At 35.5% G+C, this 18,442-nt stretch overlaps 1 protein-coding gene across 1 annotated transcript; it reads right to left on the minus strand.

Moving 5' to 3' along the window:
• Nucleotides 1-3,259: 3,259 nt before the first annotated feature.
• LOC125677015 (smad nuclear interacting protein 1-like) lies at nucleotides 3,260-5,472 on the minus strand. The gene is made up of 2 exons (XM_048914922.2): nucleotides 5,281-5,472; nucleotides 3,260-4,750 (listed from the first exon to the last, which is right to left on the minus strand). Exons 1-2 carry the CDS (start codon nucleotides 5,374-5,376, stop codon nucleotides 3,842-3,844), a joined length of 1,005 nt encoding a protein of 334 aa, XP_048770879.2. The 5' UTR covers nucleotides 5,377-5,472; the 3' UTR covers nucleotides 3,260-3,841.
• Nucleotides 5,473-18,442: the final 12,970 nt, after the last annotated feature.

Genomic DNA, 18,442 nt, shown 5'->3' on the forward strand with positions numbered 1-18,442 from the left:
AATTTCAAAACATTGTTGTACATATCCTCCACTTTTCACCCATATCAAATTTCTCTGGTGTAACATTCCTCCTTAAGTTGTTTCTCAATATTTTTTATATTTCAGAGAAACCTCTTATTTTTCTGGACCCCTTACTTTTCCTTCGTCGGCCATTTCATATTCACTTACGACTTTGTAAGCAAATACGTACATGTAGGTGAGTATTGCATTGCACTCCAGGGAATTGGTGATGTAACGTTATACGACCTTCGCATGTCTTGCGATCAGTTAAATTGGTGATGTAACGTCACACGACCTTCACGTGCGATCAGTTAAATTGGTGATGTAACGTCACACGACCTTCACGTGCGATCAGTTAAATTGGTGATGTAACGTTATATGACCTTCACATCTTGCGATCAGTTAAATTTTGTGATGTCAGCAATACCTCATCCATGCTGCGAGCAGTCTGACGATAACAGATGATTACCGTGCAGATCCCCTATCTACCACAGAATCCTTCATCACCAACAACTCCACAACTCATGTCTCCAGGTATTCAAAGTGAAAATCCTGCCTTTGATAAGGCATGACAACCAAAACTTTCCTTATTATGATCAGATTATGATTCCTTAAAGTAAGACTGTAAGGCCAGTAGAAGACTATTTATGTAAACTATATATATAACACCAATATGACCAATGACACAAACAATTTGATAAATTCTAGAGACAACTTTACATTCAATATTTAAAAGGACAAAAGTTGGAGGAAGATGACCGTGTTTTGAGATTACACGGTCAGTGGGGTAATAGAAGATATTTTTGGGGTTGTATGATAGAATACCATGAGTATTGTTCAAGCTACAGACTTGATATTTGGTTTGTAGGTGAATATAAGAAGGGGGGGGGGGGGGGGGGGGGGCTAGGTCAGAATAAGACTCGATGACAAACTTAAACTGGATGACGTCAGTGGTGCACACAGGCGTTCTCCTGGTGGTGCACCAATATAAGAGTAATGTCAAACAAAAAACATATGCCCCCTTCAGTGGTGTGAAACTGAAAAGAGTTATACACATGCATCATTTAGTTGGTAGTAGTACAAAATCAATCCCGAGTGGATTAACCCTTGATCACATGACCTAAAAATCAATAGGGTCATGTTGACCTTTTTGACCAAGTGAACCCAAAATTATTGGAGGTCATCACTCCTTAGGATGTTCCAGTGTACCAAGTTCAATGTCAATCAAGAATAAAGGAGACAATATATTACTATGTGTAGTTTGACCCAAAATTAATAGAAGTCATCTACTCCTTATGATGTACCAAGCTTGATGTCCTTCAACCAAAGGATTCTCTGACCCTTGACCATGTGACCTCAAAATCAACAGGGGTCATCTACTCCTTAGGGTGTACCAAGTTTGATGTCTCTCAAGCAAAGTGTGTCTTCCCTTGTCCAGAGTGGATTGACCCTTGACCTTTTAATCTGAAAACCAATAAGGGTCTTCTTCTATTCATAACCAACCCACATATGGAATATCATTACTATCAAGTGAATGATTCTTAAGGGACATAGACACGATTTGAGCTGAAAATTTTCAAATTTTATTTTTTCATTTTTATACGCCCGTCTTTAGACGTGACGTATTATGGTACAGCGATGCCTGTATGTCCGTCCGTCCGTCCAGAGTTTTCTCTTTATAATTTCATTTCCCTTTCACATATCATGCTGAAAGCTGTGTAGCTTCTTTGTGGGTCACTCTAGATCATACTGCAATTTTGATCCATTTCGACCTTTTTTCCAGGAGTTTTGCCCCTTTACTTGTCCGCCCTACTCCTCCCACAGTTTTCAAGTGAGGACCTTCTTATTTTGTCGAGAGTTTGTATGGGTATTGAAGATGTGCATGTGGGATGGATTTTGATTTTCTACAATTTTTGAGAAAATTACAGGTTGTTGAACTTAGTCTATATAGAAATTAATATTCTATGGAGGGTACATAATTTGTCCACCCTACTCTTCCCACAGTTTTCAAGTGAGGACCTTCTTATTTTGTGGAGTGTTTGCATGGGTATTGAAGATGTGCTTGTGGGATGGATTTTGATTTTCTACAATTTTTGAAAAAAATTACAGGTTGTTGAACTTAGTCCATTTTGAGGAAATCTCAATTTTTAAACCAAGACCCTTTGTTCATATGAAAGTTTGTCACAGCCTCATGATGGCTGATACAAAGTTATACAAATTATAGCACAAGAAAAACACCCTATGTAAGCATTTCACGGGCGTATTATGTACCGTTTGCGGTACTCTTGTTATCGTTTACAATGCTTTAAGGAGGTACTCTACATCGTCATAATGGCCAACTTCCTTTAAAAACATGGAGGAAAAAAATCAATATCAGCAATATTTGACTTTTCAATTTAAATACCTAGCTGAGTAGCTCAGCAGGTTAGCATACCGAAATAGAGAGAGAAAAAAAAGCATATAGACTGCTTTGCCGCAGGTTCGAGTACAGCAGGGGTTTTAATTTTTTTTTTCCAGATTATCTTCTAAAACTGTATTTTTTGACAAAATAAAGTACATTTGAAAATTTTCAACTTCAAAATATTGTTGTACATATCCTCCACTTTTCATCTACATCAAATTTCTCTGATGTAGCATACATCCTTAATAATTAAAGTATTTCTAATGGTCAACCGAAATTTGAATATCAGTTGTTGAGTTATAAGTGAAATACAGCACTTGCAATTCTTTGTTATGTAAACAAGGCTCGTGACATGTTTTTGTTTAATAGAAAATAACATGTTTAAAACAATATGAGATGTGCCAAACACTAGAAAATATTTAATTATGTTAAGGATTCACTTATAAATTGAAAAAAAAAATCTGCTGTAAATGAAACTTTTACTAGTTTATTAACCTATGTAAACAAACATGGCGCAAGCCTTGTTTACATAACAAGGACTTGTGACCGCTGTATTTCCCATGTACCTTGACTTAATACTGATATTCAAATTTTTTTCAAATACTCAAATCCATAAAATTTATATGTCAATAAAATATTTGCAAGCATATTTTTTACTTGGGATATTTTCAAGTTTTTGGTCATGGAGTCTGATGTCATCTGCATGCCCCATATGAACTCCCGAGTTCTGTGGTATAATACATTTCAAGATTTTTATCAGTCCGAAAAGTAGCTGTGAACTTTACTGGTCTGGTGAAATTCTCACCAGTCAAATCCTTCAGATTTAGATTATCTAAATGCACGACAGAACAAAAAAAATAACTGTTCACTTTTATTACAATTTTCAACATGCTCAACCTTTACTTGTCAAATATATATGTACCATTCACATGTTATTGAAATTTTACTGTAAAATATATAAAAGATTAAGATCCTGTGTTTTGAAAATTTTAAAAATGGCCACTTCAGACCTTCATGCTATCGCATAAATATCAGGTACATATACATGTGATGAAAAAAATACATTTATAATATATATCAATAGATCACATTTACATCCAAACAGAACTACACTAACAACATGACTGTGTACTCCAGCACTGGTGATTCACAATGATCTTGAATGAGAGTCGTGAAGTAATGAAACATCGACAGATCATATTTACATCCAAATGAATGCACTCTAACAGAAGCGCACAGTGTACCCCAGCACTGATCTGATTCACTATGATTTATATGAATGTACACTAACAGAACTGCACAGTGTACCCCAGCACTGATCTGATTCACAATGATTTATATGAATGGGAATTGTGAAGAAATGACATTGTCCTCGCTCCATATTTTTTCTCTCTCTCCCGCAAAAACCATCTTTTTCTGGCCTGTAGTTTATAAATGAGATCAATCGGAGAGAACACCTTGATCCTCCACTTCTGATGTGTCAGATTTTTCGTGTAGGATCACATATTCCCTTGAGCTGAAGCCAAATTTGACCACGTCCTTTTCAATGAGCTCCACATATCGCTGTGGTTCTACTTTGTTATTGTTCACATATGTCCCATTAGCTGATCCAAGGTCGATTACGTAGGGTCGAACTCGTCGTCCAGTGGATCCATCGGCCCGCTGAAATTCCACCAATCGAAACTGTAGAACTGCGTGCTGTTTGGAACATGAGGGGTGGTCAACTGGTATATCTACAACGATTCGATCCCTGCCGATGAGATAGGCACTCTGTCGGTGGATATGTAGTACAGGTAAGGCTTCGTCACCTTTGAAGGGATACAATCGCCATCTTGTCTTTGGTTTCCGAGCCTCTGGTGGCTGATTATACTTGATCACAACACCCCTGTAAACATTAGTGTCCTCTGCTAACTTCCCAGACGTACCGAAATTTGGTTTCTCCTTTTCCACGGGCTTCGACTGATTCTGGTTATTACCCGGACCCCCAAACTCCTGCCCGTCTTCCTCCGTGGGTTGGAATGGATTATTCCCCCTGTGTCTGTGATTTTCCCGCCGGCGGTCATCGTTTCGTCTCCGTTCTCTCTCCTGTTGTCCCCTCTGTCTATGTGATTTGTCATGTCTGTCCTCTCTCTCTTGTTTGACTTGATGCCTGGCATGCCGTTGATCCCTGTCTTCTCGTTCTCTCTTGATGTGAGTTCTCTCTTCCTTCTCTCGCCACCTATCAGCTGGTCTTTCTCTGTGTCTGTCTGTTTCTCTTTTGTTTCGAGGTGGTGTCCATGGTGGTTCTCTCTTTATTTTTGCTAAGGGGCTTCTAGATCGTCTTCGTGACGGTGGTGTTTTATCAGAGCTCTGAAAATGTAAAACAGCGCTGTATTAGAAATATACAAAATATCAAGTTTCATGAGTGAAATACGGACAAAACACTATTTCTAAAGAAAAACTGCATTTTGTAAGTATTTCATAGCAATACATATTCCCTACCAACCAGTCATTTACATAACATTCTGTGCGACTAAATTTGGAGCAACAGCTTATGCATAATAAAAATAAATGGATATTTTTGTTTAAATTGGAAAATAGAATAAGTCTATACAATATCATATTGTTAGAACCATATGTGGTGTGAACACTGGGGTTTGCAAAATTAATATATAAATGTAAAATAATTAATCTTTGGACATGTTAATCTGTTTAAAATTTAATTTCACAAGCTAGGAGCAACCTCCTGTAGTGTGAATAATCAATACTTCAAAGGAGAATCAATAAAAATTGCATCATACTTTACATATATGTGCCTATTTACAATAGTAAATGAGTAATCTTGTTTCCTGAAGTGTAGGTTATGTTAAATAACAACAATACAATACATAAATATTTACCAAACTTCGTGGACTGTGTCGTTTTTTCATTGGCTTTGTTTTCCTTTTCTTGTAGAATTCTTCTTCGCTGTCGGTTGAATAATTCCCATTTGCCATACTTGTCAACACAGTGGAAAACAAAATATAAAATTTCCCAAAATACAAAATACGTCCGAATTTCGTTTCAACCGGAAGTTAATTGTCAAGGCGTACTACTATTTGTCGTGATTAAGTGGATATACTACGTTATCGACACGTATCACTGGCTACTCGCAACAAACTGGCCGAAAACCAACACAAGTGCCGAAATATATCGCAGACGGACCAGCAGGTATCCACTCAAATTGCAAGAAATAAAGGACGGAAAGATCAATTAAATTAAATTATGTGATAATTGCTCAAACGAAAGGCACGACCGCAATGATTTCATCTCAAATGGTTACCTATGAGTACACCAAACAAAGAGTTACGGAGATCCAATTAAAGATCAAAGTAATTAGTGTCACCTTTTATTCACTCTGGAAACGACAGATGTCTAATTTCTTCAGAAAATGATACGTACTAAATATGGATTCCAAAAGAAAACTAGACAAGTTTTCCCTAGAAAAAAAGAAAAAAAAAAAAAAAAAAGAAAGAAAGAAAGAAAGAGAGAAAAAAGGCCTATTTGTATACTTTGTGTTACAAATGAATTTAGATATGTACTTGAACTGAAGTTATAGTATAAAGATAGTAATCGATTTCATTTAATTAAATGTATAAAGTATAAAATTGAAGTAAAATATTCAATAATACATGTATATATAAATATATAGCCTATTTTAAAAAGTTTTGAATTTCCCGGGTGACATTAAATGGTAGATTTTGCCTTCATATGACACTATTTGTAGTGATACTATTGCAATAAAAGTGAGCCAGCTCTAAGGCATCCACTTGCATGTTTGGAACCACACTCCTCCCCTTTTTATATGCAAAACATAATCATCCTCTTCATCATGTTTTAATTTGATTTGAACGTATTTCACTGTATATAATATATACAAAAGGATCGGAAGCAAGTTTGTACAACTTACGAATTCTTCTCCTTATAATCTAATACATGTTACACAATTGTCATTAAAAATAATATTATACAGGTAAGTGTTCCATAGATAAACAATGGAATATGGTATGAACAACAGCCAAATCTGTTGGTTTCATGAATATACGTCTGGACATATGAAGAGAAAATACAATTATTCAATTCGGTAGAGAATTAAGACATTATCACGCCAGGGTAGAAGATGTGTATCAATGATAACCAAATCATTTAACCTTAGCAATCTCTCCATTAATTTGTATCTAGCAATTGAATATTTCATACAAATAAAGGAAAAGTGATGCGTCTTCACGCATGCCACAGGAACAAAATGGAGAATCAACAATATTGTGTCTATAAAGATCATAATTCAAAATACAGGTGTGTCTCAGTTTGGTATGAATTATATTCAACAGACGAGAACCATATGAAAAGTATACAGGGAGTTTGGGATTGCTGATATTAGAGCTAACACTTAAATTCAATTGAAGAAGCCCGTCTTGATTCAATACTTCATCACGTGATTAGCATGCAGACATAGAACAATTACAGCTTAGTGCTATAAATGAGTCAACTTAAATGAGTCAACTTCTGTTCATTGAAAACAACCACTTATCCCAATAATTTGCATAAACCTATCAAGATTCAATTCATGGTACCCTTTACACCATTACAAGGACACATATTTGCAGTCTTAAATTATCCATACACATATTAGGGGCCTAATATATAACTTTAAAAACACCGTATATAGGGAAACGTCTTTGTAGGTTGGGTAAACGCACCATCTACCATTCTTTTATTATGTCAAACTTTAGTTACTGTCCTCTGGTATGGCACTTTTGTACTGAACAAAACTGTTAAAAAAAAAAAAAAAAACAACGAAAAATTTCAAGAGCGAGCTCTACGATTTATATAAGAAGACAATATCAGTGCATATGATCAACTCTTAGGTAAGTTAAATCTTCTCTCACTGAAAACCAGGCGTATGAGAGCCATGGGCATTGAAGTTTTTTAAATTGTAAATAAGCATTTAGTCCATTGTTCCTACAAGACTTGGTCCAGCTAAGAAACTCAAAATACATTTTGAGATACCAAAATACCTTGGAACTTCCAAGACCAAGAACTACTACTAGGTATGGTAAAAGATCTTTCAGCTATGCAGCCGAACTCCTTACCTAACAACGTCAGGGGATATTCCACCATCAATCAATTTAGAACATTCATAGACACTAGGGGGGGGGGGGGGACTGCAGATGCAGCTCCTGTCGAAGACGCAGTGTGGAGGTGAATGAATCATTTTTCAATTTACTGTTTTACTTTGCTGTTCCGCTTTTTACAGTCTCACATCTGCATTACTACTAATTTTTGTTGTTGTTGAAATATTCATTTTATTTCATCTTTCTTAACCTTTTTTATTGTTGTATACTTTGTAATTTAGTTATTGTAAACTGCTATTCATTATTTTATTTTTCCTTATTTTTAGTTTTTAGTTATATAACAGTTATAGTGCTTTTTAACAATTCCTACTGCTGTGGTTTGAATTTCGTGCTTATATTTCATAGTGAAAGGCTTTTGTTTGATTTGTATTTAATTCTTAACTTCTGAAATTGTCTATTCATATAGTATGCGTGTAAATATGTATATGTTTTTTCCTAGCTGCAATAATATAGCCCTATCCAATTTTTTTTTAATTCTGACGTTTTTGGGATCTCCCTAAAAAAAAAAAAATAAAAAAAAAAAAAAAAATCAGAGAGGGCTACATTTTTCCATGCTTGTGATATTTGTATTTTATTTTGTCTGTGATAGTCGGTTTAAGGGCTCTATAGAGCTCATGTGGTTTTGTTTGTTTGTTTATTTGTTTTTACATGGTGCCAACTTTAAAATAATATTTACATGTACTTACTTACACCACATTCAAGGTTTTCGTTCCATTCTTATGAAGGATTGAATACTAAAAGTTGATGTTAGTCATATTTCTGCATTTGTTAGTAAAGGTTTCAAAAATCATGAACAGAATTTGTATCCAGATGTTTTGTAATAACTGAATTCATTTTTAGATTTCATAAAAATTAGAGCAAAATTGAGTTTAGAATGATTGTTTAAAGGATATTTTTTAAATTAAATATATAGCGTAAAACGTGAAAGTTGACTCATTTATGGCACCACGTAGTATGTAACTAACACTAACTTCATTATCGAACGTATTCACCGTGATTAAAATATTCACCCGACATATTGAATAGATAACTAAAACTGATCGAAGCTGCAAATTGTATGATCAAACATTACACATTTAACTTTTATTTAAAAAAAATGTCTAGAAAAAATATTATCTGTTTGTATTGTGTTTATTTTGTTATGGTTTGGTAAGTGGACGAACCGTTGTCGACCGAAAGAATGTTACTCCCGAAATGCATAAATGTAGAACCGGTGTCACATGCAATCAGTTATGCTGAGCTCTTAACCCCCACCCCCAACCCCCACCCCCCAAAAAAACCCCGCAGCAACAACAGCAAACTATTCATATTAACAATATATGAATAATATAATTACTGACGAAGACTCCGGGTATTTACATGCATGTCGACTGTCACCCAATCTACCGGCATGCGACCAAGATGGGGACCAAGATGACACAAATAATTACAGGGGAATCAATATAGTAAGTTGTCTTGGGAAACTTTTTACATCAGTTTTAAATAAACGACTTCTGAATTGGGATAAAAAGTACAATATTATAACAGATGCACAATTTGGTTTCAGGGCAGGGAATTCAACAATCGATGCTATTTTTGCTCTTCAAACACTAATAAATGAAACTTTGAAAAAACGTGGAGGAAGACTATATTGTTGTTTCATATAGATTATCGTAAAGCTTTTGGTTTAATAGATAGATCTAGACTATGGTGTAAGCTGATAAGACAAGGTATTGATGGAAAATTGTTGAAAATTATACAGTCTTTATATAAAAATGTAAAATCCTGTATAAAGCACAATGGTTTGCTATCGGAATACTTTGAAAATAGGATCGGGCTTTTCCAGGGTGAGGTATTGTCACCTATATTGTACAGTTTATATGTGAATGATTGTGAAATGCATTTTATTAGAGAGCACTGTTCATTTGTTGAATTGAATATGTTAAACTTGTTTTTATTAATGTACGCTGATGATATGGTTCTGTTTGCTGAGAGTCCTGAGTCCCTTCAACGTATGCTCGACACTTTACACGTTTATAACAATGAATGGAAATTAACTTTAAATGTCGATAAAACTAAAATAATGATCTTCAGAAACGGAGGTAAAATAAGAGGTAATGAAACATTTTTCAACAATGGGAGGGAGCTTGAGACGGTTGATAAATTTAATTATCTAGGAATGTTATTTAATTATAATGGAAAGTTTAACATTACACAAAAACATGTAGCAGATCAAGGGAGGAAAGCGTTTTTTGCAATTAACAGTAAACTAAGGAAATACCAATTTAACATTAAAAGTAAGTGTTCTGTTTTTGATACATATGTAAACAGTGGTTTGAAATACGGATGTGAAGTTTGGGGTTTCCATAAAGCCAAAGATGTTGAAAAATTACATGCATTATTCTGTAAAAACGTTTTAGGGGTAAAGAAAAGTACGTGCAATAGCTTAGTGTATTATGAATTAGGAAGATTTCCCCTGCATATCATTAGAAAATCAAAAATCCTTAAATATTGGATAAAATTAAAGAATTCAGATAATTGTATTTTGCGAGCGTGTTTAGAAGACAGAGAAAATTTAAATGATCCTTGGGTTAATGAAATTGTTTGATTTTCATAAGCAAGAAATGTTTTCTGCAATTAGAAAGTCATCACGAGGGGAATACTATCAATATATAGCAGGCAATTTTGGATTACAGTATTATTTATCCAAATCAATGAGTGAAATACATAGAAAAACTATAACTAGATTCAGACTATCCTCTCACAATCTTAATATAGAATCAGGTCGATACCAAAATGAACTTAGGAACAATAGAATATGTACATTATGTGATTTAAAAGACGTAGAGGATGAGTTTCACTTTATTTTGAAATGTCCAAAATACCAAGAAATACGCAATTTATATATCAAAAAGTATTATTTTAGACGTCCAAGCGTTTTCAAATTAATTCAATTATTAAGTGTACAAAATGTTAAAGAATTGCGAAACTTAGGAAATTTTTTATTCCTAGCAGAGAAAATAAGAAAGGATAATTCATAATTGTAATTACACCCCATTTCTTTTTCTCATTTAACACAATTTTTTCTTCTTCTATTTTTATTTTCATACAACTCTCACGCAATCACTTATGTTACAAATATTATCTTTTATTATCTTTTATACTTATATGTATGTGTATGCTGATCTATAGCTCTGATTATGTGTATGTTGTTCACCTTATATTTCATTATGTATAAAATTGTATATTTGATGTGACATATGGCACAAAGAAATAAACTGAACTGAACTGATGTGTGTCGTTTCGGGATCATGACAGCTTGGGACTCGTTGGGAGTTGTCATATTTGAAGGTTCGGGAGTTCACGCCGACAGTTCGGGAGTGTCACGGTTCGGGAGTTGGCATTTAAAAAAAATAGATATCTCATAAAGTGGGAATGTTTGTTTATTTGTATTGTTTATAAGCTTAATTTCTTCGGTTTTCTTACTATTTTTCTTAAATCTTTTCCAAATTAACGTGCACGGTTATTTTTAATATTTTCAATTATATTAGGTTTCATAATTTAATTCTTAAAACAACATCGATGGTATCCATAATTACCCTACAGGAGAGTGATAATTAGGAGCACCGTAATGAAGATGGCTACCCTCTCCATCCCCCCTCCGAGGAAAGAGCGATAATTAGGAGCACTGGATTGAAGATTGGCTTCCCTCTCAATCCCCTCTGTCCAAATATGCCCAATGAGCACTTATACATAAAGACATAATCTGGTCAATTTCAATTTTCACTATACACTGAAGGATCTAAAAGTATTTCCTACATTTTATATTCATTATATATTCATTGTAAATCAAATATTTTCAAAAATCTCACTAAAATTGGATATTTAGTTTTTATGATTATCCAAGAAAGTGTTAAGAACTTTAAATAATGATTAGGAAAACATAACCTTAACAGTTTTAAATTTAGGTGATTTTGCATGATTTTTTAAAAATACATAGATGATCTCTCTCTCTCTCTCTCTCTCTATATATATATATATATATGTAAATGTTACTAATCCCACCTATCAATTAAAATTTGAGAGAAAATGCCATATACAACATACAACAAAGCTCTAGAAATAAAGAGACTTGTCGTAAATGAGATATAAATTGTGAAAAACTCTGAAGATTTTATAAAACCAAGTGCAACAATGGAACTTGACTATGAAAAACTATCTGCTAAAATATTTTTTTGCAACTTTTGTTTTTTACAAATCATGTTAATTTGTCTAGATTTGAATTTTATATATTATTCAAATATCAATGAAGGAATTGATTTTCAGCAAGAAATAATTAGTTCAATGTTTTCAGTATTTATTCAAAAGATATCTTATTATAATGAAGTCATAATTGGATTGGGCTGTCCTAATAGAAAACCCTTTCTTTCACACAATTGTATTCTTAGCAAGCGTTTTGTTCGACCCAGGCAGGAGGCTGTCCAGGGCGTCCCCTGTGACTACGGCGAGGGACGGCAACACGGAACGTGTTAGAGGAGGTCTCTGTTGTAATTAGAACACAACAGATAGAAGTAAATTTATGCATTTCGTTACTTTAAAGGCACATGGACACAATTTGAACTGAAAATATTCAGATTTTATTTTCCCATTTTTAATGTTTACAAGATATTTTTAAAGATCAGCAAAAATTTGAATGCCAGTTGTTGAGTTAAAAATGAGACACAACACTCAGAATTCATTGTTTTGTACACAAGGCTCGTGCCATGCTTTTGTTAGGTCACCTGAATTCATTCAGGTGACCTATTGCTATCTGTTTTTGTCCGTCGTCGTTCGTCGTGCGTTAACATTTGAACACTTTCAGCTTCTTCTCTGAAACCCCTAAACCAATTTCAACCAATTTTGACATATAGCATCTGTGGATGGAGGGGAACAAAAATTATGAAATTCGTGGTCCCTGCCCCCCTGGGGCCTGGGGGGTGGGGCAAAAACCATCAAAATGAGTGTAATTTTAAAAAATCTTCTTTACTCCTGGACATCAAGAAGCCAAACTGTGGGCATATTTATAATGAGCGTTGAGCCCTCTACCAAAATTGTGAAATTCATGGCCCCTGGGGCAGGGGTTCTTGTGTTAGGGTGGGGCTCTATTGGTCATATAGTGAAAATGTAGAAATTCTTTGAAAATCTTCTTCTCTGTCTCTGGGTATTAAGTAGACAAACTAATAGCACGGTAATGATGAGCAAGGATGCCTCTTTATACCCCCCGCAACAAGTTGTGGGGGGGGGGGTGTATACTGGAATCGGGTTGTCCGTCTGTCCGTCCGTCTGTAGACGCAATGGTTTCCGGGTTCTAAAGCATTATCCTTTCCACCTACCGTCACCATATCATATATATGGACTACCCATGGGATGAAGATGTTCCCTATCGATTTTGGGGTCAAAAGGTCAAAGGTCAAGCACACTGGACATCGAAGTAGCAATATGGTTTCCGGGCTCTAAAGTCTTGTCCTTTCCACCTACAGTCACCATATCATACATATGGACTACCCATGGGACGAAGATGATCCCTATCGATTTTGGGGTCAAAAGGTCAAAGGTCACGCGCACTGGACATCGAAGTAGCAACACTCAGAAAAGAGGTAGTTTATACCTATTACCAACACCCTTTGGGAGATTGGGGTAAACGGGGGGTATTCTTAGTGAGCATTGCTCACAGTACCTCTTGTTAAAAATTGTGAAATTCATGGCCCCTGGGTCAGGGGTTCTGGTGCTAGGGTGGGGCTCTATAAGTCATATAGTGAAAATGCATTATTTCTTTGAAAATCTTCTTCTCTGTCCTTGGGTATTAAGTAGACAAACCAATAGCATGGTTATGATGAGCAAGGATGCCTCTTTCAAAATTGTGAAATTCATGGCCCCTGGGTCAGGGGTTCTGGTATTAGGGTGGGGCCCTATTGATCATATAGTGAAAATGCATTTTATTTCTTTGAAAATCTTCTCCTCTGCTGCTGGGTATTAAGTAGACAAACTAATAGTATGATAATGATGATCAAGGATGCTTCTTTCAAAACTGAAATTTATGGCCCCTGGGTCAGGGGTTCTGGTGCAAAGGCGGGGCTGACCACATAGCTATTCAATGTTTCTTCCATCCAAAAGTAAAATTCTTATATTTAAACACAAACCTAATTCAAACATTGGAAGGTTGTTACATGATACTCAGGTGACCTATAAGGCCCCTGGGCCTCTTGTTTACACATAGATTGCGTTTAATATAAGAAAATATCATGTTTAAAACAAAATTAAATGTCACAAACACGGAACGGTTTATTTGTGTTCGGAATTAATTTGTAAATTGAAAAATCTGATTTAAACAAAACCTTTACTAGTATATTTAACCTTTGTAAACAAAAGCATGGCACGAGCCTTGTTTACATAACAAAGAATTGTGATCTCTGTATCTCTCCTGTACCTTGACAACTGATATTTAATTTTTTACTAACTATTAGTAATACCTTAGTTAAATATTGTAAACATTAAAAATGGAAAAATAAAATTAGAAAAATTTCAGCTCAAATCGTGTCCACGTCCATTACAGATCGGGCGTGCAACACATGGCAACTTCCAAATCTAATTAAAATTAGATCCTACGATCCGTTCATCTATCGCTGCACATGTGTAGCGATAGCAGATGAGCAGATCATAGGAAATAATACCCCCCCCCCCCCCGTCCACCCAAGGATAAGTTGACGTAGTGTGTAAACATCAGAGTATGACATCACAGTGTGTAAACACCCGAGGACGAGGTGACATAGTCTGTAAACATCAGAGGATGAAGTGACATTGTGTGTAAACATCAGAGGATGAGGTGACATAGTCTGTAAACATCAGAGGATGAGGTGACATAGTTTATAAATACTCGGGGAGTAGGTGACGTACTGCATAAGAATGCAGATGTGATCAACCATGACTATCAACCTAAGAATACAGGTGCGATCAACCGTGACTACATGTAACTACCTGAGAATACAGGTGCGATCAACCGTGACTAACTACCTAAGAATGCAGGTGCGATCATTCGTTGTAACATGTCTCATTGTTACGAATTGTTTTGAATAAAAAGAAATATGAAGGGATTCAGTCGAGATTTCAACTGCAATAAATTGTAGTCTCATTATATCCGACCTCAATGTAAACAATCTCCGGTGTATATATTACCAGACGACATATTGCATTATCGCCCTTTCCTCTGTCATTCATAGATCGTGTATTAAATGCAGAGAAAGTGCTGCTAGAGATCGTGTATTAAATAGAGAAAGTACTGCTAGAAATCGTGTATTAAATACAGAGAAAATGCTGCTAGAAATCGTGTATTAAATACAGAGAAAATGCTGCTAGAAATCGTGTATTAAATAGAGAAAATGCTGCTAGAAATCGTGTATTAAATAGAGAAAATGCTGCTAGAAATCGTGTATTAAATACAGAGAAAATGCTGCTAGAAATCGTGTATTAAATACAGCGAAAATGCTGCTAGAAATTAAATGCAATATGATAATTACACATCTCTAGAGCACCGACAGAATGCTGAAATGTGTACAAGGGTAGTACATAAAGATGAACTATAATGTATTCCTGCAGGAAATGGCATGATTCTAACAGTGACATTATATACATCAATTTTCTTATTATAAATCCCCCGGAGAGGTCATTAAACCCTGGGATAGTGGTGAACTTTTGATTTTTTATCAAGTCACTTTTGTGGTCTATTAATAAAGGTCACGTTAATTGTAAATGCGCTCAAGGTTCTGGGGTAAATCCTCGAAATAGTTCTTCTCGTTTCCACGACTTCGCTTATCTATTTAAATGACATTTTCAAGGAATGCGTAATGGAACAGGTATTTATATAATGGATCGAGTGTCACCTTTACATACCCGTGTATTGGAGTCTTGTGGGACGTCTTCATCTTGGACCAGATTTAGACCTGTTTCACGACCATGGCCATTTAAATTTGATGAGAAGCTCTCATGTCTAGTAGGCTTATAGTAATTTTCTTCCTTAATGAAATCATCAAATGGTTTGTACTATTGAAACAAAAGGATCTATTATCGCTAACTGACGTAAACCTACTCGCACCACAGAGACTTCTAATCAATATAAATAGACCCCACTGCACTCAGCGATATGACGTCACTACACTAATTGTTGTTATAGGATACCCAGAGTTTGTTGTCGTGGGTTACCATGGTATGAATACTCACCTTGTGAGGAAACATAATACTGGCGGACCGTAATTGGCATCACACGATACCGCGTCCATTAATACTGTCTAGTAACTTTTAACCTTCAATATATAGCTTGAATGTAATTTTAATCCTGGTGCTTGAATAAAGTTGAATGAGAAATTGGAAGAATGCCAGGATGTCATCGTTGGTGCGTGCGTTGATAACTGGGTTGAAATGCCACTGGTGAGGCCGTTCTTGGCACACTGGTTTTGACTACGGATTACTCCGTTTACCCGATCGTGATATAGGGCTCACGACGGGTGTGACAGGTCAATAGGGGATGCTTACTCCTCCTTGGCACCTAATCCCACCTCTGGTATACCCAGGGATCCGTGTTTTCCCAACTCTTAATTCTGTATTCCTTATAGGAGTTATGAGATTGATCACTGTTCTTCACCTATACATAGGTTGACCATGTATGTATGCATATATTGACATAGGTTGGTCTAGTGTACTTCGGTTTTAGACATTGGCCACAGAGTTTAGTAAGACCAGATTGGGATCTGTAGAACTAGTGTATGTTGATCTGTAACAGATTGACCTGACGTAACATGATCTGGCATCAATTTTCCCAATTGAATCGCTTGAAGCAAGTTTACCATCCTATTGTTCAGGAATTTTGTCTCGAAACAGCTTGCAATTGATCATTGTCAAGTGTTTTTGTCTTACCATTTTACTCTTAACCCGTGCATTTACACTTAGCAAATCAGTTTTTGTCATTGAGACTCCCCAACAATGTCAATGATTTTTTGTGTCGGGTTCGTCCTGTTGTTATTTAATTTCATGCTGTGTTATTGTCAGTCTCATCAAAGTTTGTCAGATATAACAAAGAATCACTAACTAGGGCGAACTATAATTTTGACAGTCCTTGAACTGCATTATGTTCTAAATAGTTTCATATACTAATGGTACCTTCTGCAATCCAAAGTACAGAAAAATGTGTATATCACACAATGTTAATACCAATGTTAAATTTACGTATTAATCAGTTCTTTTCACTATAAACTCTACACCTAGTGATTGAGTCTTTAAGATTATAGACGCCATTTCTCTGTGTACAATTATAACCTCATCTTGTAAAGAAAATTTATTACTGGTAATATCAATACTAACAAGTTGTATACATGTATGTTGACGGCTCTTAATCTCTTCGTATATACAAATTTTAAAAGATATTGACTATCATTTAGAAAATTTAAAGGAATTTAGCCAAAATACATTTTTCATATTCATTACAGAAAACGAAAATTCCTGGTATAATATCATTACGTTTTTTTTTATTAATATAACTTTTCCAGAATCCGGAAGTTTGTGCGTAGCAATCCATAATTCAAATTTATATCTCCCATCGCTGATTGATTGATTGTATCTTGTTTAACGTCTCACTCGAGAATTTTTCACTCATGGAGACGTCACCAAGATTGGTGAAGGGCTTCAAATTTAGGCCTTTGCTAGCCGCTTACGGCCATTGAGCAGTGGGGGTTCTTTAGTGTGCCACACCTGTGACACAGGACATTCGTTTTTAATGTCATCTCCCGAGGACCCGTGACATTCACACCTGATGCCAAGCGTTTGGCGATGGAACTGTCACTACCTGTTTCAACGACTTAGGTAACTTTTTTTTTACATGAAGATATTTCCCCTTCAGTCGCACCTATGGTCATCCTTAATCTGCATAATTTTCTTTAGAGAAAAAAAAGAGTTCAGTATTATGATTTTTTCCACAAAATGAAACAAGATGTGTTTGTGAAACACAAGTGTCCCCGATAATGGCCAATTCCAAAAGATGGCCAAGGTCACACGTACAAATATCTTGGTACCAGTAGAAAGATCTTGTTACAAGAAGTGCTCATGTGCGATATATGAAAGCTCTAATATTTACCATTTAGAAGTTATTACCAATGTCAAATTTTTTGAAAGTAGGTCAAATGCCAAGGTCAAAATGTTTAGTACCCACGGAAAGGTCTTGTCACAAGGACTACTCATGTAAAAATATCAAAGCTCTAGCACTCACTGTTCAAAAGTTATATACAAGGTTAAAGTTCTCAAAAGTAGGTCAAACGTCAAGGTCACAGGGTCAAATATATTGGTACCAACGGAAAGGCCCTGTCACAAGGAAAACTCATATGAAATATCAAAGCTCTAGCACTTTCTGTTCAAATGTTATTAGCAAGGTTAAAGTTTTCGAAAAGTAGGTCAAACGTCAAGGTCACAGGGTCAAATATATTGGTACCCACGGAAAGGTCTTGTCACGAGAAATACTCATGTAAAATATCAAAGCTCTAGCACTCACTGTTCAAAAGTTATTAGCAAGGTTAAAATTTCAGACAGAATGACAGAATAACAGACATGACAAAAACAATATGCCCCCCGATCTTCGATCTTGGGATCATAAAAATGCCACCTATTTACCATTGTGAATGAGGCAGAATATCAGTCCATGAGAAGGTACCAATAATCCCTGGGTTTTTTTTTTTTAGCTCACTTGAGCCAAAGGCTTAATAATGTGAGCATTTCTGATCAAAACTTTCTGTTGTCAGCTCACCTGAGCTGAAAGCTCAAGTGAGCTTTTCTGATCGCCTTTTGTCTGTCCGTCTGTAAACTTTTTACGTTTTCAACTTCTCCAGAACCA

Source organism: Ostrea edulis, chromosome 3 (assembly GCF_947568905.1).
Source record: "Ostrea edulis chromosome 3, xbOstEdul1.1, whole genome shotgun sequence".
Lineage (NCBI taxonomy): Eukaryota > Metazoa > Mollusca > Bivalvia > Ostreida > Ostreidae > Ostrea > Ostrea edulis.

What these genes read in the sequence shown, in the direction of transcription:
- LOC125677015 (XM_048914922.2), bottom strand. Translation starts at nt 5,376, where the DNA reads ATGGCAAATGGGAATTATTCAACCGACAGCGAAGAAGAATTCTACAAG. An exon ending in GACACAGTCCACGAAGTTTG is followed by an intron (nt 4,751 to 5,280) that starts GTAAATATTTAT and finishes TTACATTTTCAG; the next exon opens with AGCTCTGATAAAACACCACC.